Below are 24,112 nucleotides of genomic sequence, written 5' to 3' on the forward strand. Positions count from 1 at the left end.
TAAGGCACGCCTCGTTGCAAAGGGCTTTCATCAAAGACCCGGTATTGACTACACCGAAACCTTTAGTCCAGTTGTCAAACCTACAACAGTCCGTCTCATTCTATCTCTCGCTGTCACGCAATCTTGGTCATTACGACAATTGGATGTTAACAATGCCTTCCTCCAAGGCACCTTAAATGATGATGTGTTTATGACCCAACCCCTTGGCTTTGTTGATCAAACCAAACCCGACTATGTTTGCAAACTTCACAAAGCAATATATGGTCTAAAACAAGCTCCTCGAGCCTGGTACACTGAGCTGAAAACCTATCTCATCACTTATGGCTTTAAGCAATCTATTTCTGACTCATCCTTATTCATTCTACGTACCAACACAACCTACATTTACATGCTTATCTACGTGGACGACATTATCGTCACCGGACCTCATCCGCTGCAACTACACCATTTTATCTCTCAATTATCAAAATGTTTCTCATTAAAAGACCTTGGACCATTATCCTACTTCCTAGGCATTGAAGTCACGCCCAATGCTTCCGGCTTACATCTCAACCAATCGAAATACATCTTTGATCTATTAACTAAATACAAAATGATTGAAGCAAAACCCAACTCTACACCTATGGCTACTTCACCGTCCTTGACTCGTGAAGACCACAACCCCGTTCAAGACCACGCAACATATCGTGCAATCGTTGGGAGCTTTCAATATCTATCACTCACTTGGCCTGACATAGCCTTTGCTATAAACCGTCTTGCTCAGTTTCTACACCACCCAACGGCCACGCATTGGACCGCTCTCAAACGACTCTTACGCTATTTACAAGGGACACAACCTCTCGGTATTCAACTATATCGAAACTCACCACCTCGTCTTCATGCTTTTTGCGATGCAGATCACACAGGCGACAAGGATAATTTTCTCTCAACATCAGGCTATATCGTGTATCTCGGTAGAAATCCAATCTCCTGGTCTTCCAAAAAGCAACACGGCCTTGCTCTTTCAACCACAGAAGCTGAATTTCGCGCCATTGCTACGGTCACGACTGAAACTTTATGGCTTCGCAATCTCCTCGATGAACTTCACATCACTGTCACCGAACCTCCGGCTATATTCTGCGACAACATTTCAGCTACACTCTACGCCAAGAACCCCGTATTTCACTCCAGAATGAAACACATGGCGCTATCTTTCCACTTTGTCAAAGAACAACTCCAACGAGGACACATTCGTGTTCAACATATAGCGAGCAAGGACCAATTAGCTGACATTCTCACCAAGCCCCTCCACAAAGCTCATCACTTGGACTTACGAATCAAGATTGGTCTTACCCACAGGACGTCCATCTTGCGGGGGCGTATTAGCCAACGTATTCCCCAAGCTACCACAATATCTCCATATCATTCATTGCCTACAAACAAAGATATTGATCCTGTAAATATTGCAAAATAGGAAACCGTATATATTTTCCATATCTTTGTATAGCATTATAGCTCCCTTGTACACCTATAAATACTCCCTCTATGTATCATTGTTAATACAAGTTTTTACCTTCAATCTCAATCTCTTATAGATATAACATTATAAACGATGCAAATAGTTAGGACCGGGCCTTACCAATTGTAACAGGCACTGTAGAATTGGTTGAATTCGGCAAAAAGAAACCGTATTAATAGCCTCACTATAGAAATGGTTGAACTCGTACCTAACGTTACAACTCGGCTGCCAATAACAACACAAACGGAATAGACTTGGGTATAGAAAATGGTACGATTATGTCGAAAATTGAATTTGAGGCATTATTTGTTAAGATGGAGTACTTAGAATAAAGAAGTAACTACTGATGAGAGTGTACCAATCTTTGCATACATACGCTTTTGAAACGTGGTAGTGATTTCACTGGAAGACAAACCAGTAGTTCGACAATCACATCTGAGTAGAATAGTACCCCAAAAGCCTAAGAAAACAGTAGAAGAATAGCTACTGTATGTGTATCCAAAAAAACAAAGGAATGAAATAATATTATAGTTTTAGCTAGTGTATCAAAAGCGCAATTGATGATTTTTGTTCTCATCTTCATAGTTTCCGGGTTGCTCTATAGTCTATATAATCGAAGGAACTCCTTGGAATCGTAACGAGACTACTTGTTATACAAAGACGGAGTAAAGAGTTGAATGACGATAATTGTTCTAGTTTGAGTTTGAATGTTTCGGTTGTGGCATCTTGTGAGTTATACCACAAGATGCGATAGGTGCTGGTGCCGGTGCTGCCGCGGTAATCAATATCTCTGTACACAAACAGTAAACGAAGAGGTCCTTCCTTTAAAGGCGCAAAGAGAGTAATAAGATTGTGAAAATTTCCAGGAATATTATACTTGATGCTCCATGAATAATCTTCCTCTTTATATCCTTTCATCACCCATACATTATGGAGACCATCCCTTTCTTCAAGACATAGGTATAAACAATCATCCAATACTCCAAGCTCGATATATTTCCAACCCCAATCTACTACAGGGGGAAACTCAAGTCATTATCCTTCCATGTTTCTGAGGACACATCAAAACGCGCTATTATATTATTTGAATTATCGTTATTGTAGTCTCCGCAAGTGAAAAAAAAATATAGTGTAGCATGTTGTTTGCATATACAACCCTCTTGTCTACTTTTTGATAATAATTCCAAGTCGAACCCTCGGCCGGAGTATGAGTAGCGCACTTCCATAAATCAGCCTTGAAGCTATAAATATACACATGATTGTCTCTTACATTCTTTTTCAAATATGTGTGTGTGACAACTATCTTATAATCATCATGTTCGCCATCATAACCAAAACCACATGATAAGTCCTCATTTTCCGGGCAGTTGAACTCCGAAAAAGGCAAGTTTGGTTTGAATTTGAAAGTACGAGTTGAAGGGTTGCATACGAGGAAGCACAAAACATTCAAAGAAAAGTTGTCTGCACTAACGCATAAGCAAACCAAACCATTGCATGACCCTACAGCATCAACACGTACATCGACCAAATCGCATCTAATATTGTCCACACTGTTTCTAATGATATCGATATCTGTAGGCCAATATAATTTGATGGGTTTCGAGGGGCGATAAATATCATCAACAACACAAAAGGAATCGTCGTTGGTATAGAATAGGGTATGATTGTGTCGAAAATTGAATAAGAGGGATTTGTTAAGATGGAGTTGAATAAAGAGGGAACTATTAATGAGAGTATACCAATCTTTGCATACGCTTTTGAAACGTAATAGTGATTTCACCGGAAGACAAACCAGTATTTCGGCTATCACATCTGATGGGATTCGATAAGCTGCCATTCCAAGAGTAGCACAATAAACTGTTGGAATTTTGATAAACACTGTATTTGGACGGTCCTATAAGCTTAAGCTCCAAGGCAGTAATTTGGGTGGCTACTTATATCTTTTAACCTAAAGGCTACGGTCCATATATACTCCGTATTATGGTAAGAATGAATATCTAACCTACTAGTATCATCTTTGACATTAGGAAATTGATTATGGCTAGGACTCCGTTTCCTAAACCTCATTCTATTTAGGTGTTGTTTGGCCTTGTTTGTGTAAAATAGATTTTCCTTCATAAAAAGGGTTTATTTACAAGTTACTTTTTGGAAAAATTTTGGTTGTTTGGTCATACTTTTGTAAAAGCGGTTTATATAAAATGTATGTGTTTGGCCTAACTACTTTCATACAACTTTCGTTTTGTTTTTTTTGGCTGTTTTTGTGAAAAGTAGAGGTAGAAGTAGAAAATATATGCTGTTTGGCCTAGTTTATTTGAAATAGCTTTTACTTTATAGAATGAGTTTTTTCATAAACTACTTTTTGAAAAAGTTGTGGTTGTTTGGCCTAACTTTTGTAAAAGTAGTTTCTTAACAAATTGATGTGTTTGCCTACTACTACTTTTTAGTTTTTTTTTTTTTAGTTTCCATAATCCTAAGAGGTTTTGGGAGAAGTAGAAGCAGAAGCGTCAATTTGATGCTTCTCTTTCTAGTAGCTTTTTATTAACTTCTGACTTTTCAAAATTAGTTTTTTATCTCCCTAAATTATAGTGTTTGACCCTGCTTCTACTTTTACAATTAGAAAAGCATTTAGAAAGTTTGGCCAAACACCCCCTTTTTTAACTTTTTTAAAAGTAGTTTTAAAACTCCTAATTTGTTGGCAATATACTCTCATTAAATTAATCATTACGTGTATTTTGAACCAAATAAAGGTGTTGTTTGGCCTTGCTTATGGAAAATGACTTTTTTCTTTTTAAAAGGAGTTTATTCACAAGTTACTTTTTAGAAAAGTTTTAGTTGTTTGGCCATGCTTTTGTAAAAGCGGTTTCTCACAAAATTTACTTGTTTGGTCTAACTACTTTAAATACAACTTTTGTTTGCTTATTTGGTTTTTATGTAAAAAGTAGAAGTAGTAAATATCTACTTCTCTTTTTGGGAGTGAATAATCAGTTTTGACTTCTCAAAAGCACTTCTAAAACTCTCTAATTTACCATGTTTGGCCAAGCTACTACTTTTTCAATTACAAAAGCACTTTTTAAGCTTGGCCAAACAGCACCAAAGTTTGAAGTGACACACCCTCAATGACCCGATTTAAGCGATGATCCGGTTTAAGGTTGCCACTATTGCTCCCGACTGAATGTTGTGTTGCCAGCTTTTTTAATCCGCCCTACTCTGAGTTTATTAATTTGGGCGAATTCTGAGCATTATCTGGGAAAGAGGGAATTAATTTCTGGGGGATTGAATGGGAAAGGTGGAATATGAATGGGATTGGGAGCTCACGGGTTCACGCTTTATTTTGGCTTTTTATTTTGTTGGGTTTGTTTTAAATTTTGGGTTAATTAGACCTGGCAAATAGGGGCGAGTATCGGTTCAAGGCGGATCGGACCTGATTGATGACCGAAATCGTGAATTTTGTGGATTGAAGACCGGAACCAAAAGTTTCGGTTTTTGAGCGGATCAAACCCGAAATACTCGGTCCGGTCCGGTCTTAGACCTAATTCGGCCAAAAATTATTATTTGTCACTAATAGTTGAGAGGGGTCATATCGTCTACGGTGTACTGCGTGACTAAAATTTGTACTACGAAAATAAAGATCCAATTAAATTTAGGTTCGCCAAATCGAACATAATAAATAATCAAACTATATTTTTATTTAAATAATCGTTAATATTGAATTTGTAATTTCTTTTGAAGGTGAATTAGTAAACTATTTCAAAAATTAATTATAAAGGTTAATCTTAAAAAAAATCGAAATCGATTTTGGATCAGACCGAAGTCTAAAAGAGGACCCAGGACCGGACCTAAAAGAATTCGATCCGGTTTCTGTCCAAACCAAATGCTCCGGTCCGGTCTATCTTTCGGGTCCAAACCTAAAGTTAATCAGCCCTACTGGTAATCAGTGTTGGAAGTATTGCTTAGTTTTGCTTTAAGAGAATTTTTCTTTATCCCACATTGATAAAATATGTTGGACTAATATTGTAACACCCCTGATTTTCGGCTAAATTAAAACTAACTTTTACATATAAAACTCGCCGAAATAAAGAGATATTATAATTAATATACAAAGTCTCTTATTACAAAACCTCTTTTAAAATAATAAAGAATGGTACAAAACTTTTACAAAGCTTTTAATAAAACGTTCACTTGAAATATCATCGTTTTAAACCGCATCGCATCAGAAGTTACCTGAAAAAGAAAACCAAAAGACAGAGAGAGTTACCCCCACATGACGGGTAGCCCAAAAGGGAGAAACACGTGAGTCAAGCTCAAGCAATTTAAATATTAGAACTAAAGGAATAGAAAACGAGAATTCTATAATTTAGTATTTCAAATGGTAAAACAAATGAACTAATTTTATGTCTACAACATGGTTTGGTCATAAAACATTTCAAAAGACAATTCAACTGCTAACAAGTAAGAAACTTTACTTCCTTGAGAAACAGATTAACAAGACGACTATGACTGGCCTTAAACTAATGTGCACACAGCACACCTGTATGGCAGGTATGTCAGTTCATCATCAGGTCAGCGCCAGCACCAGACAACAATATCTAATGACTCAGGTAGGATTCACTCTACCTTGTACGACAACTAAAAACATTTTTGGTTGTCCGGCTCTCCGCTGCGGGTTGTGAGCCAAACTATAATCCTTTAAAGGCATTTTTGTATGCCCATATCTGCTCGCCACTGCGGGTTATGAGCCAAACTATAATCTTCTAAGGGCATTTTTGTATGCCGAGCTCGCCACTGCGGGTTATGAGCCAAACTATAATCTTCTAAGGGAGTTTTTGTATGCCTGGCTCGCCACTGCGGGTTATAAGCCAAACTATAATCTTTTAGTCTTATGACTTTGAATTTTACCGGACACGCTAAATAAATTGTAAAATTCTGAAACAAAGCTGACTTGTTATATACAAAGAAAATAGTATAATTACTTCAAAAATAATATAACTCGATTACTTACTATGTGTAAATAAAAATAAACACGGCTAATCTCAAAGAAAATAACTTCATACAATTTATTACCTTAATACAATACTCATTTATGCACCACCATAATTAAGCAAATTCGATCTCACTACTCCAAACTCATCTCCTAGTTAGGAGTTTAAAACTCAAAGTAGCCGGATATAATGTTTTCATTACCGTCCTTAAACCAAGTACAAGTGAAGTGGCGGATAAACCGAGAGACAATACTTTCATCTCAATATCGACATAAAACTCAATAATAAAGAGCTCATTAACCAAGGTCGCACGTTGATCATATAACATGGCACAAAGGCCCCATAGCTCAATACGAATCTTAACTTCAATATCCATAATCCATATCGTCAATCGTCCCTTTTAAAGGGGACTACTCAATATTCGGGGTAAAACTCCAACCTACTCACCCATGAATCACGGTCAAAGGCGAACACAATTTTAAACACAATAAAGAACCAGAAGTCAAATCAGAAAACCAAATTCATCATATCTCAATCTTAGTACAAAACCATTGTCTTAGCTCTAATCTCCAAACAGAGAAGCTCATCTCATCTTCTAAGTAATTTGCTTCAAGAGTTGATAACTCTTGTTCACATACCAGTATACCACCCACCAGAACCAAGCCCCACTCCTTACTTTAGCCTACTACTCACTTTAATTTCCAATGAACAATATTGTTTTAAATGGAAAATGTAAACAGGGCCACTAAACTAACCAATTATACCAATAATGCAAACTACTTCCAACTTACTTGAATTAACTAAACAACCCATCTCGGTGACCGGGAGAATAATTTACTAAGTATAAAATATATAACTAATAACATATCTATGTATGGAGTCTTTCATCGGACTGAACTATGACTGAGAAAAATTAGCCATAACATGTAATCCATCGTTAAACAGAGAAAGAAGGAGGTATACGAAAATACGAAGTAGTGTCACCTGATCTGACAAAATTCCCTGCACTTTCTTCCTATTAGACGATTTACCAACAAACTTCAGATATATAATACTCATTTAAACAATAACCTTAACATTCAATGATTGTTAGGGGAATATTACGATAATATTATCGTAATCGGAATAATATATGTATTAGAATAATTATATTATATTGCAATATTAGTTGATACGATTTAGATCTCGTGAGTACTATAAATATCGAGGCAATGTAATCATTCGAGATACGAACGAACTAACATCAATAACACATTTTCTCTTATGAATTATCTCTTCTCGAATTATAATATGGTATCAGAGCCTCACGCTCTTGAGGCCTAAAAACGAACTTCCGCTACCCTGTCGGAGGGGCTAATGAATTACGGTGCCCTCCGGCGGGATTTTATTATGATGATCTATTTTTCATTTGAAAAAAAAAAAAAAAAAAAGTTCAAACGATCGATTCATTGAGCAATTTTGTTAGTTTCAAAAACAATTACGTGGCTCTTGTACACTAATGCGTTTAGTTTGATCTATGATTGATCAGACAATACCACTTATGATGATGATGCACTGATGCGTCATTATAACAATTATCAGTGACTGACTTGGTTCACGGTATTTTGGATTGACGATTTGATTCGAAAAATTGCGAAACTCGGTCTGGCGAGTCCTATACGCATCGACTGGCGAGTTACGCACCGACATTTGTCAAGTTCGAAAAAATGCGACGTTCTTGACAACGAAATTTCAACGATTTGGTGGGTTCGAAAAGCGACGACGTTCTCATCCGACGAAACCGATTCGAAAAGAGAGTCGTTTCTCCTTGTCTACGTTGCAAACCCATGGAAATTTTGACAGATTACCATGGGTTTGAGGGGGGATGTTAGGGGAATATTACGATAATATTATCGTAATCGGAATAATATATGTATTAGAATAATTATATTATATTGCGATATTAGTTGATACGATTTAGATCTCGTGAGTACTATAAATATCGAGGCAATGTAATCATTCGAGATACGAACGAACTAACATCAATAACACATTTTCTCTTATGAATTATCTCTTCTCGAATTATAATAATTCAATATTACTTAAATTAAATCACTAATTATACACCCTCAAATTTACGAGATGAACTTGCAAAAACAAGCACACCCCGTCTCATTATCAAACCCGACACCTAACTTCAATTAAACCATGAGCCACAGCATGACCACCATAACTCTTTCACGCTAATTCCTTCCTGCTATCAACCAAGCCAACAAGAATTCCAATTAAAAACTACTCCACTTCTTACCTATATCCTTTAGCATATAACTAACTCAAGCCGAAATAATCGACACAACTACTCACTAAGTTAGATAGTAATATTAACCATATTTTCCGTTTTTAAACGACTTGTATTCGCCAAATCATTCAATTTATTCAATAAAGAATGTATACTAACTAAAAGGTGATACCTTGATTGATTCGGAATGGAGCGCAGACAGAAACAAAGGATGATGGCAGAAACGTGTCCTTGCTCTTTCGTTCTCGCTAAGTCTCTTCAAATTATAACACGGCAAAGACAACTCTCCGTGGTTGGCACACCAACATAGTATGTTTCCTCTATACGATGTACAATTGTTTATAAGGAAATCCCGTCAAAACCGAAAATATTATTATGACTATAAATACCTCTTTATTATTATTACTAGTATTGGTGCCCGGCTTCGCCCGGGCTACATCTACTTACCATTAATTTTTTTTTCATTAAATGAAATTACTTAAAGTTGCATAACTTATAAATTTATCATTAATATATTTTTCTATGACATATCCTAAAATTACGATGAAATAAATTTTAAGACAAATTCACTACTCCCGCTATTAATATTTAACTCATATTAATGAAACAATAGTAATAACATTTCACAACTTGCCCGTAATCATTGTTACTTTCACTACTCCCGCCGGCCGCATTAATTTTGATAATTTCACTACTCACGCCGTAATTATTGTTACTTTCACTATTGCCTCATTGATGTTGATTATTTTATTACTCCCGTTGTTGTTTCTACCACTTTCACTAATCTCGCTGATAATATTGTTACTTTTACTATTCAAATGAGTGATTATTATCATATAACTATATCCAATGTTACTACATTTTTTTTCTTTACTGACGAAATTACTTTTACTACTTAGGCATGCAATTTTAAGAGGATTATATATTTATATAAATATATTACATATATTCATTAAATCATATCGAAAGAATTATGCAATATTATATATTATGAAATTTAACTTGAATAACTTATAACCTACTTATTATATTTTTGTATGTTAAATAATTAACATCTCTATACATCTAATAAACTATAAAGTTTAATAAAATTGCATAGATTTTAAATTTAATATATAATTTTATGATGATAATAATTAATACCATAAGTGTGCATGTTTATTCTAATTAATTATTTTATTTTAAGGAAATTGACCATCTTCTAGTCTTCTATAAATATTTAGGAAAATTATCAAGCATCTTCTCTCTTTTAGTCTCTTTGAAATTGACCATCTTAATTAATTATTTTATTTTAAGGAAATTGACCATCTTAATTAATTATTTTATTTTAAGGAAATTGACCATGTTTTAGTCTCTTACAAATATTTAGGAAAATTACCAAGTTTCTATATAATTTAATTTTAACCCAAACTATATAATATTTGCATTGAGATCCCTTAATTGGGTCCATCACACGGTGCTAATGATTTAAAACTATATAGTATAATTAATTTGTATAACTTTCTTTAATTATATTGAAGTCCTTTGGTTTCTGGATTTAATATATAGTATTGATTATTATTTATTATTTTTATTTTTTTTATCGGAGATATAAAGTTCAATATAAAAATAAAAATCTCAAAATAGAAAAGATTAAATTTGAAGGGTATTACAAATATAGTTTATAAGTGATCACCTATGTTGGACTACTAGATAAGCAATGGTAAAGGAACCGTACCACTACACACGCGCGCACATCACACCGGGCCGGGCTCGGGCTCGGGCTCGGGGACGGGCTTTGGGCCACACTGACTTATTTTCCGAGACTGATTATTCAATCCTCTATACGTGATTGCTGCTTTTTGTGGTCTACCACACGTCCACACTGACTTTGCAAACATCTAATCTAAAACCTATTTACGAGACACAAATTCTGGATCCTTCCTACACTCACTATCGTAGTCTAATCTTATCCAACTCGTGTATCATATTATTAGTCTTACTTAAGACCGTCACACACATTTTGAGGCTACTAATTAAGAAGATTTTCTCTACAACAACAACCACATCAAAGCCTTAATCCCAAAATTATTTGGGGTCGGTTGACATGAATCAGCAAAGCGAACGGACAACTTAACATGGAAAAACCTGCTAGGCTGTTTTAGACATTTCGAGTTCATCAGTAGTAAGATCGTCAATCTTTTGGTCAAGCAATGAAAGACTCTCCGAAAAAGCACTGAACTTGGTTGATCTAGTCATACGAAGACCAAATTCCTTAATTTCCTTTGTCTTAGGATTATAGGACACCAGTGGGCCTGGCTCTCCGTCGATTACCTTAGAAAACCCGATTAATTCCTGGTTCTCTCCCAAGTATTCGACTGGACCAAGATGGCACAAGTCAGGTAACATTCCAACTCCAATACATAAGATTTTGCACCATGAACACTCTAAATAATTGGAGTCTCGTTTCACCCAAATTTGACACTCTGGTGAAAGACGGAATTCGTGATGGGGCGTTAAGCTGCAATAGGACACCGATAATTTACCTTGGTACTCAAATAAACCGATTGTAGATAACGCTACTTTTGCAAGTCCTTGAGGCAACTCCATCTTCGCAAATGTTTCATCCGAGACATTAAACAAAAGCAACATATTGACTCGAATGAGCCAATGAATTACTCCATTATAAAACAAGTGTGAAGCGGAAATAAATTTAATCATAGAGTTATCAATCAAATATTTAGCGGAAATAATCCTCCATCTTCGTTCTTGGATCGAATATACCTCTACTAAAAACTGCTTCCTTCTACACAGACTACTAATTTTGATCACCCGATAATCATTCCTCCTACAATCATAGCCGAATCCCACCACAGAATATTTGTCTGTTGTTGACTGAGAAAGTTTAATGGATTTCTGAATTAAGGGATTCCATATAAATATACGCTGTGTCGGTCTAAGATAACCATTATCAGAGATGCACAACAAACCATTAACGGATCCCACAAAATAAAATCGGCACGGCCCACAAAAAGACACGTCCAAAGGGCAGACTGAGGTGTGAAGTCTATTTCCTTGTCTTAACTGAACTAAATCACGAAAAAAAATACACTGCTCAAATTCTTCGGTTTCTGAACGCTTTGTAATCTCTTTGCATAGAATTAATGAACTGGCGTCGTTTTGGGTGTAATGCTTAAGGTGTGCACCCATAAAAAAAGGAGAAACAATAAGGAAATGCCATGATTTGCAGACACAACGGCATTTACCTAAGGTTTTCACAGGAAGATTTTTAAGGATTTCGAACCATATGTCTTCAGAGAAACATGGAATTACGTCTGACATTTTTAGTACATTGAAGTAGTAGTGAATTGTCTGACGAATTAGATTATTTATTAATGTAGAAGGAGAGGATAAGATGCATTGTGATTTCCTATAACTCCGTATCAATCAATATTTCCAACAAGTAATAGTATGTAGGCTTTTTGGTTTCTCTATGTGCAACAGAGATTGACATTGGAAATGATCAAATTAATGGTTTTAATCAATAAATTAGTTCCTATTATCTCATTTTCATAAATTCTAAAATGAGACGGGTGTTGGTTGAACACGGTATATACAACGGTGTTACAATAGTTTACTCATTTCAGTTGTTGCTAATTTGCTATCATGTACAGAGTATCAAGTGTGGCCGTGTGGGGCAAAAATTATTGTGAGACCGTATGTTAGAGATCGTACAATGATCTATCGAAGACCATCCGTCTCATCTCACTTATAACTAGACATAAGACTACACAAGTGCTGGCTACAAAGTTAAAAATACTCTTCATGAACCATAAAATTTAAACAAATCACATGTAGGTCTCCCACATCGCAGAGAAGAGTGATATAGCTTATAATCCAAGGGGCTACTCCTCCCATAGCCAATTGGTTTTGGGATGGAACCCCATTGGACTTGTAAAGTGGACACTCTCTCCTCCTCGATGGTATACAAGGAACTTGATGAGTATAAACAAGAGAGATTTCCGATTTTGGAAATCGGAGCAACAACATCAATCGTCTTATCCTAAATATCCAAGTCTACTCTTTTCAAACAAGTAGAAGGGCTTGGTGCATTGTGATTTCCTATAACTTCGTATCAACATTTCCAAGGCTTTCGTTACTCGATCCACGTGCGAAAGAGGTTGACATTGGAAATAATCAAATGAATGGTTCTCGACTTCTCGTATCAATCAACAATTAAGTTCCTCTTATTTCATCTTCATAATTCTCAAATTAGACGGTTGGACACGGTATAATGTGGTTCATTGGTAGAAGAGTTAGTATGTTACCTTGAGGTCAAATGGTTCTCGACTTCTCGTATCAATCAACAATTAAGTTCCTCTTATCGCACCAGGAAAGATTACAACATCGGAAAGCTTACAAGAAACCGAGACAAAATGTTGTATAGAAAGAAAAAACAGAGTAAATTGAACTAAACACGATATTTGAATATTTGAAAATCCGCTTCCACATCATGTCACTGATCCAAGATGAATTCTAATCCAAGTGCAAGCTTCGGTCGTGGGATTATCTTGCTTGATAAAACCAAATGAATCACCGGCTCACCGCAAAACAAAACACAACTTAGTTAATCACATGAACAACAGTAGTGTACCACATCAGGCTAACTTTACCTTGGTACTCAAATAGTCCGAAATCACTTATGCACCTGTTTACAAGTTCTACTGGCAATTCCATTTTCGCAAACGTTTCTTCTGAGACATCAAACAAAAGCATCCATTTGCCTTGAGCATGCCAATGAATAACTCCATTCATAAAGCAGCGAGAAGAAGACACTTGATTGATAGAGTTATCTATTAGGAATATACAACCGAGTCAACCTCAACCGAATCAAGCAGCTCCTATTTCTTCTCCTAGTCTTACTTAATCTGTTTTAGACTTTGTCTACTATATCCCTTGTTTGTAGTTGTTGATTAGCTTGTATCTAGGATACTGTTACTTAGTCCTTCTCTTAACCTAATTGTATATATACTCACCCTTTGTACTCTGTTAAATAATCAATACAATTTATATTCATCTTTTACATGGTATCACGAGTCTAAACGATCCTCACGATCATCTTTCAAACGCAACCCCCGTGAGCTCCGACTCATCTACACGGCCCCTTCGGTTAACGTCCCATCCCTTTTTCCTTCCTTACCATGGCTGCCCAACTTCAATTGACCAACTCCGCTGAACCAAACTCACCCCTCACCCTTGTCAATTTCTCAAATTGTATCCAACTTAAGGACACCATGACATTCCGTCAATGGCGTTTTCAGATTCGTGCCATCATGAACGGACTTCAGTTGTTTTCGTATCTTGATGGTACCAAGCCTGCCCCACCACAAACTATCACCCAAGACCCGACTCCTCCTGCCACGGCACCAACCACCATTGCCAACCCTGCTTACATGACTTGGTACCGCCAAGATCAACTCGTATTGGGTGCTTTAACTGGCACGCTTTCCTCACCTATTGCCGGCCTCATTGTCAATGACAATACATCTCACGAAGCTTGGTCGACTCTCATCCGCACTTTTGCCAATTCCTCCCGAGGGCATCGACTTCAAATCAAGGATCGCCTTGAAAACATTACTCACACAGACGATATGTCTATCACTGAGTATATGACATCCATCAAAGCATGTACCGATGACCTCGCCCAACTCGAGCACCCTATGGACATTGACGATGTCACGAACAAAATCTTGAACGGTCTTAATCAAGACAAGTATCGCTCCGTCATTGAAGCGGTTCGAGCAAGAGACACACCAATCTCGTTCGAATCACTGCACGAGAAACTTATTCAACACGAATTACGCATCAAAAACAATCCCGTTCCCACCACGTTTTCTCCATCTGCCAATGCAGCAAACTATCGCCCTAATTATCAAAATCGATCCAACTATCAACCCCGCTATCAAAATAATCAATCTCGTCAGCCTTATACCCCAAAAACTGCCAGCAACTCCTCACCAAATACCAACACGACCAACTACAAAAATCCCTACAAAGGACGATGTCACTTTTGCGATACAGTCGGTCATGTTGCTTCTGATTGTGGCGAACTTAAACGCCTCTATCCCGACATTGTTTTTCCCACTCGCCAACCACGTGGCCCTCGCCCACAAGCTAATACCGCTGCTGCCTCGGGTTCCGCACCACCACGGTCATGGGTGGTTGACAGTGGTGCCTCTCACCACATAACGGATGACTTAAATACTCTCTCCCTCCATACCCCGTATGAAGGCCCTGATGATCTATACATCGGTGATGGCTCTCCGCTTCAAATAACTCATACTGGTTCATTCACTCTTCCTTCTTCCTCTAAAACGCTTTCCTTTACTAATGTTCTCGTCGTCCCTAAAATTTCACATAAATTATTTTCCGTTTCTCAATTTTGTTATGATAATAATGCATACGCTATATTCTCACACTCTTCTTTCTCTATTAAGGAAATCCGGACGGGCACACTGCTTCTTCACGGTCCACTCATTGATGGTATGTATGTGTGGACTCCGTCATCGCCTCAAGCCCAACTAGCTATCTCGCCAGGTCAATCGTCGTGGCACCATCGGCTTGGTCATCCCTCCAACAAAATCATGCAGCTTTTTAATTCTCGTTTTAATTTACGTCTTCCTATTTCCGATCAATGTATTTCTTGCCATATTAATAAAAGCCACAAACTGTCCTTTGCTACTTCTACTCTACGTTCCACTGCCCCTCTTGATCTCATCTATTCTGATGTATGGTGTTCCCCTATCGTGTCATCCGAGTCTTTTCGCTATTATCTTGTGTTTGTTGATCACTTTTCTCACTATATATGGCTTTACCCAATCAAGCAAAAATCCGACACAGCATCTACCTTTCTTAAATTCCGGGCAATCGTTGAAAAATACTTTAATAAACCGATTCGTCAATTCTACTCCGACAATGGCGGTGAATTTGTAAAACTCACTAATCATCTCCATATTAATGGCATTACCCACCTCACCTCACCACCTCATACCCCGGAACACAATGGTTTTCTTTGAGAGACGCCACCGTCACATTGTTGAAACGGGCTTATCTTTGCTTACCCACGCACATCTTCCCCTTACCTTATGGCCTTACGCCTTCACAACCGCAATTTATTTAATAAATCGCCTTCCCACATATACCCTTCAAAATAAATCACCTTATTCCATAGTATTTAACCAAGAGCCCAACATTCAAAAATTACACAATTTTGGTTGTTTATGCTTTCCTTGGTTACGACCTTATACCCGTCATAAGCTCGACCCACGGTCCACTCAATGTGTATTTATTGGTTATTCTCAAACACAGAGTGCTTACCTGTGTCTTGATCCACTTACATCCCGTATTTATACCTCCCGCCATGTCCGCTTTATCGAAGATCAATTCCCGTATCCTACTCTTCTCAAACTCTCCTCTCCTCCTGCCACTATGACTCCCACGACCTGGTGTCCTCTTTCAGTCCCTCTGTTAACCACCACACCTGTCACTTCTACTCCCACATCAACTCCTGTCACCTCGACTTCCACCTCCAACCCCGCCACATCCTCCTCCACTCCTTCCGATTCCACCACTGCCACTACTCGTCCCAATTCTGCCTCCCCTGCTTCCTCCTCTGCCCCATCCTCCTCGACAACCCCTGCATCCACTACTCCTATTAACGCCGCATCCGCTCCGCTTCATAACACTCGTCTCTCCAATAATATTCGTAAACCGAATCCCAAATATGCCAAAGTTTCCGCTTTACCCACTACCTATGTCACTCCTAATACAGTTAAGCAAGCTTTAATCGACCCCCTCTGGCGCGCGGCTATGCAGGACGAGTTTGATGCTCTTCTTCGCAATTCGACTTGGTCACTTGTTCCACCTGATCAAGCACGCAACGTCATTGGTTGTAAGTGGGTCTTCCGAATAAAATATAATCCGGATGGGAGTCTCAAGCAACACAAAGCTCGACTTGTTGCTAAAGGTTTTCATCAACGACCGGGTCTTGATTACACTGACACTTTTAGTCCCGTCATTAAACCTACCACTATTCGCCTTCTCCTTTCTCTCGCCGTAACTCATGGGTGGTGTCTTCGTCAAATCGATATTAATAATGCTTTTTCTCAAGGAACGTTAACCGAATCCGTGTACATGGTTCAGCCACCGGGATTTGCAAATTCCGATAACCCAACTCATGTCTGCAAACTACAAAAAGCTATTTACGGTTTGAAACAAGCTCCAAGAGCTTGGTATCGAGCTTAAGAACTATTTTCTAGTCTTTGGTTTTGAAATTCTATTTCCGATCCTCTTTATTTATTTATGATCGCACTAATATTCGCTTGTTTGCTCTTGTATACGTGGATGATATAATAATTACAGGTTCAAGTTCAGACGATGTCAACTCATTCATTCGTGCTATTTCTCAACGTTTTTCGCTAAAAGATTTGGGTCCGCTTTCTTATTTTCTCGGGATGGAAGTAACTCCCACCTCCGCTGGTCTACATCTCAATCAAACTAAGTATATTTCAGACATTCTTATTCGCTACAACATGTTTGATTGCTGTCCGTCTACTACTCCCATGCTCGGTCATCCTCCTCTAATTCGTCAGGATACTTTACCGATCGAAGATGAGTCTTCCTACCGTGCAATTGTTGGTAGTCTTCAATATTTATCATTGACACGGCCTGACATCGCATTTCCTGTCAACAAGCTTGCACAATTTCTTACGCATCCTACATCCGCTCATTGGACTGCATTAAAACGCTTGCTGCGTTATCTCAAAGGTACTTTACATCACGGTATTCATCTTCTCAAAGATGCTCCTCTTAAACTTCATGCCTTTTGTGATGCGGATTTGGGTGGTGATCACGCTGATTATGTCTCTACTACTGGGTATATTGTTTTCATTGGACAGAATCCAATTTCCTGGTCGTCCAAAAAGCAGCGCGCTCTATCTCGCTCGTCCACCGAAGCGGAATTTCGTGCTGTTGCTGATACAACTTCAGAAATTCTTTGGTTAAAGTCGCTCTTATCTGAGCTCCGTATTGAGTTACCAAGTTCCCCTGCCATATTTTGTGACAACCTTGGAGCGACAAACTACTCTGCCAATCCAATATTTCATTCAAGAATGAAACACCTCGCCCTTGCTTTTCATTTTGTACGAGAACAAGTTCAATTGGGCACAATTCGAATTCAACATATTAATGGCGATGATCAACTTGCGGACGCCTTAACCAAGCCTCTGTCTAAGCCTCGTTTCTCATTGCTTACTTCCAAGATTGGCCTTACTCTACGACCGTCCATCTTGAGGGAGCGTATTAGGAATATACAACCGAGTCAACCTCAACCGAATCAAGCAGCTCCTATTTCTTCTCCTAGTCTTACTTAATCTGTTTTAGACTTTGTCTACTATATCCCTTGTTTGTAGTTGTTGATTAGCTTGTATCTAGGATACTGTTACTTAGTCCTTCTCTTAACCTAATTGTATATATACTCACCCTTTGTACTCTGTTAAATAATCAATACAATTTATATTCATCTTTTACATTATCTACCAAATATTTAGCGCAAATAGTTCTGCACTACTTCTCCATGTTCGTTCTTGAACCGAATAAAATAAACCTCTACCAAATGTGGCCTGTTTATTTCCGAATAACTAATTTTAACCACCCGATGATCATTCCTTTGACAATCATAGCCTGTTGGAGTTGGTTAGTTCAGTTGCTAGTCAATCATTAGTTGACTAATTCTTGTATATAATAGATATTATTTATGCTGTGTAAACTAATTCATTTTCTAATAATAATACACAGTTTATTTACCTCGCTCTCTCTAATTTCTCTTACTAAAATCTTCTCTCATTTCTCGAAGCTTCAATTACTCTTTCATGGTGGTATGTGCAATCCTTCATGGTATCAGAGCAGGAAACTGCTTCTGATCGCCATTGATTTTCCGTCATTCTTCTTGTTTCTTCAATCAATTTATTTCAATCAATTTATTAGTTTTTACCTAATCTCGTTGTTTTTCCCCAATTTTTTCCGATTTTTTTCAAATTTTCCGATTTACCTAATTTTGTCGATTTACCCTAAAATTCATCATTCTTTACCTAATTTTGTCGATTCCATTCATTTGCACTACAAATTAATCATTTTTTTTTACTTAATTTCTTGACATTTCATTCTCTAATCAATGGCGCCTACGACAATTACACCTGATAATCCGCTTTTCCTTCATACCTCTGAATCTCCTAGTTCAAAGCTCGTTTCTCAATCATTTGACGGCTAAGGTTTCAGCCGCTGGAAACGCTCTATGCTAATCGCTCTTTCCGCCAAGAACAAGCTCGGTTTTATCAATGGCAACTGTTGAGTTTATGGATTCAAGTACCTAAGAGGGGGAGGGGGTGAATTAGGTACTATTTAAAAATTTATAACCCCAACTTTATTGAATTAAAGTGAGTTACTAGGACAAAAGAGATGAGAAGATACTTTGAATAATATTGAAAGATTGAACAAGTATCACGATGAATGTTTGCTGAAGTATGAAAGCAACAATCGTTCTGACTGTATCTATTTGTCTCAATTTGTGGAATATGACTGCAGACCAAATGCGACAGTATGCTGAACTGTTACTTCTAAGGTTAAGCGAAACAAAACAAACAAACAAAGTAAATTGCAGCGGAAATAAAGTAAACACTTGAACACGAGATTTTTGAATTGGTTCGGCAAGAAACTCAAGTGCCTACGTCCAATCTACCTTTTTATTACTTTCCTTTAGTGATCTACTCCGACAACTAAAAGACCCTTGTAATAAAAGACACCAACCTACTCCGGTTGTAAAGCTAGTACAAGAACTACTCCGTTCTTATGACAAGCTAACTCGCAATCTACTCCGATTGCCAAGAGTTAAAGGACTACTCTGTCCTAGAACTCAACAACTCACAACCTACTCCGGTTGTCAAGAGTTAAAGACTACTCCGTCCTAAACTCTACTAACACACTTAGAATGTTATAGGATCAAGTTTCCACTAACATATTATTAGCAAAGAATAGAGATGGACAACTTTTACAAGATCAACAATTCTTAAACAAGAGAGTTTAGTATAGAAAAGTAACAGTAGCCACGACTGTAGCAACTTGAAGACACTTGAAGACTTTTAAAGGTTTTTTGCAAATAAACACGATTTTTAAGCTTAAAAACAATTTGCAAAGTTGAAAGAATTATTTCAGAAAAGTCTTGAGGATTTATGAAGGTGAGGCACGGTTTATATAGAGGAGGTGAGTGAAGGGGTTGCTAGGGTTTTGAAGGGTCAAAGACCTCACATGTGAAGGGCAATAGCAACCACCCAAAACTTGCACCAAAAAGGCCTCTTTTGCAAAGGTAAGAATGGAGAAAGAGTGTTTGAAAGATAACCTTAAAAGCTCTTGCAAATTCAGAAAACAAAGAGAGAAAAGACAAGTCACATGATGACAAGTTAACACTAAAATGGCAAAAAGCATTCTTTGTTTTCTTAAAGAACCAAAGGGTTGAATTTGCATAAAGAGGAAACATTTTGAAAATAATAATAATTCAAACCACTCTTTATTGGATACCATCTCCTTAATAAAAATCTGATTTTTATCTTTGAAAAATAAGAGTCACGTGAAAGGCTTTTGAAAGATAAAAAGGGACTTCAAGTTTCTCGAGTTGTGGCAACAATCCAAGCAGCTGTTTACTTGTAAAAGCAACAGTCGTCTGGACTGTTTCTATTACTCTAATATACTCTACTTTCTCACTTGTACATTAGATGACACATGACTTATTACAATGGGATTAATAACAACTTCAACACTTCTTAATCCATGCTTGATATGATCATATATCCTGAAAAGGTAAACTAAGATGACACAAGTCAAATGGGCATGTTATCATCAACATAAGGAACCCAACAAATTTCCCCTTTGATGATGACAAGCCCAAACGAATGTATAAGCAATGTAAACACCTTAATTCAAGATTTTAAGCAAGCAAGATCAAATGATAGAGAAGGGACAATATTACCTTACCTAAGGCAAAAGTTAGAATCAAATTACCATGACAATTTTACATTGCCCCAAAACAAGAATCAAGCTAAGAAGGTTAGACAAGCCATTAGTTTAATCAATAAGCAAAGAGATTCAAAGCATGAGTTTACCTTTTCCCCCTCTTGACATCATCAAACGGATAGGGATGTCAAAAGCATTAGAGTGCAGATAATTCACAAGAAAACACAAAAAGACACATGTAATTGTAACAAGGTAACAAGGTCAACATAAACAAAGATTAAACATAAGTTAATCAAAGTTCAACATGGCTAAAGATAGTTTAAAATACACCACCAAATGTCAAAATAACAAGCAAAGAAAATATTGTTTTAGAGAGGCACAACCGGTGGGACAAAATGAAAGGGTACGGGTAAAAGGTTAATAGGCCGAGAGGGAGGGGAAAGGCTAAGGGGAGGAGGCTTGTTCACCATCCGAGCCACTACCCAAAGGATCATCATCCACATGAGCATCATCACCAACTTCTTTTGTTGACACAAGGGTGGAAATAATATCCACCTCACCACGGATGAGGTCCATAGTAGAAGCAAGGGCCGAGATTGCCAAGTCCTTTTGACGAGCATCTTCCTTAAGCCACGCACCCAACTCAGCCACGGCATTAAGCACTTCCCGCATACCACCCGTATTCACCTGACTCGATGACCCAACCTCCGGATCCTTCTTAATTTTCACCGAAATTAATTCATCATTTTCAATTTTAATAAGCATCTTCCCCATTTGCCCATCACTCATAACATCACACATATCCAACGAACCCAAGCTAGTATTCACTAAAACCCCTTGTGCCTTGAGCACAACCGATAACCACATTCCATAGGGTAAGTGAATCATGCTAGAAGAAGGTCGACGAAGCTTGGTCGAAATGAGTTGAAAACGTTTAAACATTAACCCGACTAGGTTCACCTTTTTATGGGTTGCAATGTGATAAATAAGGTATTGTTGGGCTATGGTGAGTTTTCCCCTATCACCCGAGGGATAAATAGAGCGACAAGGCATATTGAAAATGATACGAAGAGGAGGTGGGATTTGGGTATTGCTAATTGGACCAGGAGAGACAGCTTTGGGACACACGGTTTGAGCAACACTAAGAGGTGAGGCATAAGGTAAAGCAACCCAAGTTTCGGAAGGGAGTTTGTCATAACCTCCGACTGGAATATCAAGGGCGGTAGCGAAATCAGATTGAGACAGTTTAAGAGGCTTACCGTTCACCTTAGCCGTAAGAAATTCACCCGATTTATCAACCCGTACCGTTGCAAAGAACTGAATCACCTCGCTCACAAAGACCGGTTCACGCATTTCCAATAATTTTTCCCAACCTTGAGCTAAGACCATGTCACGGACTGAGTGAAAAGCAGGCGGCTCGAACCATGTTTGGTTGTAAACCCGAGGAGAGTGGATTGCTTTGATGTTCATCAACCTTTCACAGTTTTTGTAAATGGAGGTAGGGAGGTCAATACTTTCAAGATGATCCCAAACAATGGCCAAGTCCCATTTCGAGGTTAGGGAGACCGGATCAGAGGGAGAAAGGTATACAAGCTTTTTCTTCAAAGGTTTCGATTTTTTCTGGGGAGGTTCACTAGGATTTTCAATTGGAGTATCAACAATGGGGTTATCAACATTACTCTGCTCGATATTTTCTGAAATTGGGGGTAATTGGGATGAAGAGGCTTTTTCTTTTCTTTTGAGGTTCTTTTTCGCCGGAGTCGGGTCAGACTCGCCGGACTTAGAGGGATTCTCATTCAAATCAAACTCGGTTTCTTCTTCAATATCTTCAACAACCACGGTAACGGGTTCAGAGGACGAACTTGGAACAGTGGTGCTTTTCTTCCGACCTCCACGTGTGCGACGTCCTACCATATTAGAGATGGGAATGTCGTCGGATGATGGTGGATCAGTGGGGTTCGGTGATGGTTGAGGGTTTGGTAGGTCTGGGTTTGGTTGAGGTGATGGAGTCATGTTTGAAGTTTGAGGAGGGAAGGCATGGGAGACTTTAGGGGAAGGCATGGTTTGATTTGTTATTGTCGGTGGTTTTGATGTGACAGGTGGTGTGGGTTTGATGGGTATAATTGTGTTAAGAGATGTTTTTACCATGGTGGGTTAGGGTAGGTGATATGGTAAGTTTAGGGAGATGAAGAGATGGATGGATTTTGGGTTAGTAAGTTTGGACGGGTAGGAGTGGAAGGTGGGTTGAGGTAGTTAATGGCCCATTAAATGTGGTAAGTGAGGTGGTTGGCCCAACTAAGCATATTTAATCACTCGAAATAAAAACGCAAGGTAGAATATAATAAACGTAAATTTAGATATGAGGTTGAGTGATTACCGACTCACAAATACGGTGTCAATTTTTGGTCTAAACATGATTTCAATGCACTTAGAACACTTGATAACATATATCCAAATTTAATTTAATCAATTAAGGAAATTTGTAGAACTCACACTAACAATCACAAGCTATTAATTAACCCAATTTCTAGTCTAAATTTCTCAAAATGTTCTCTTGCAAGTGGCTTAGTAAAAATATCGGCAATTTGATTTTCGGTCTTGCAAAAGATAAGTTTAATATGTCCTTTTTCCACATGATCACGAATAAAATGGTGACGAATATCAATATGTTTGGTTTTAGAGTGTTGAATAGGATTTTTGGAAATATTTATTGCACTCGTATTATCACACATTAAAGGAATGGAGTCAAAAATAATACCAAAATCCAAGAGTTGTTGTTTTACCCAAAGGAGTTGAGAACAACAATGTGCCGCACTAACGTACTCACTTTCGGCCGTAGAAAGAGCTACCGTGTTTTGTTTCTTTGAGGCCCAAGAAGTCAAGCAAGGACCCAAGAACGTTGCAATTCCGGAGGTACTCTTTCTATCCACCGTGCACCCCGCATAGTCCGCATCCGAAAAGCCTATAAGATCAAAAGGACAATGTAAAGGGTACCATAGGTAAAGATTTTGTGTTCCAATCAAATACCGAAGAATTCGTTTAACGGCTTTGAAATGTGATTCTTTCGGATTTGCTTGGAACCTAGCACATAAACAAACACTAAAGAGAATGTCGGGACGACTTGCGGTCAAGTAAAGAAGTGAGCCTATCATACCTCTATACACCTTATCACTAACATTCTTACCGAGTTCATCTTTGTCCAATTTGGACCCGGCTACCATAGGTGTATCATGAGGCTTACCATTAGTCATCCCAAATTTCTTAAGCATTTCCTTAATATACTTTTGTTGATGGATCATGATTCCATCCTTTGAT

General features: G+C 37.9%; 1 protein-coding gene across 1 annotated transcript; it reads right to left on the minus strand.

The window, feature by feature from the left end:
• Positions 1-10,885: 10,885 nt before the first annotated feature.
• On the minus strand, positions 10,886-12,076 carry LOC141635986 (uncharacterized). The gene has a single exon (XM_074446729.1). It carries the CDS (start codon positions 12,074-12,076, stop codon positions 10,886-10,888), a length of 1,191 nt encoding a protein of 396 aa, XP_074302830.1.
• Positions 12,077-24,112: the final 12,036 nt, after the last annotated feature.

The sequence above is a fragment of the Silene latifolia genome, chromosome 2 (assembly GCF_048544455.1).
Source record: "Silene latifolia isolate original U9 population chromosome 2, ASM4854445v1, whole genome shotgun sequence".
NCBI classification, from domain to species: Eukaryota; Viridiplantae; Streptophyta; class Magnoliopsida; order Caryophyllales; family Caryophyllaceae; genus Silene; species Silene latifolia.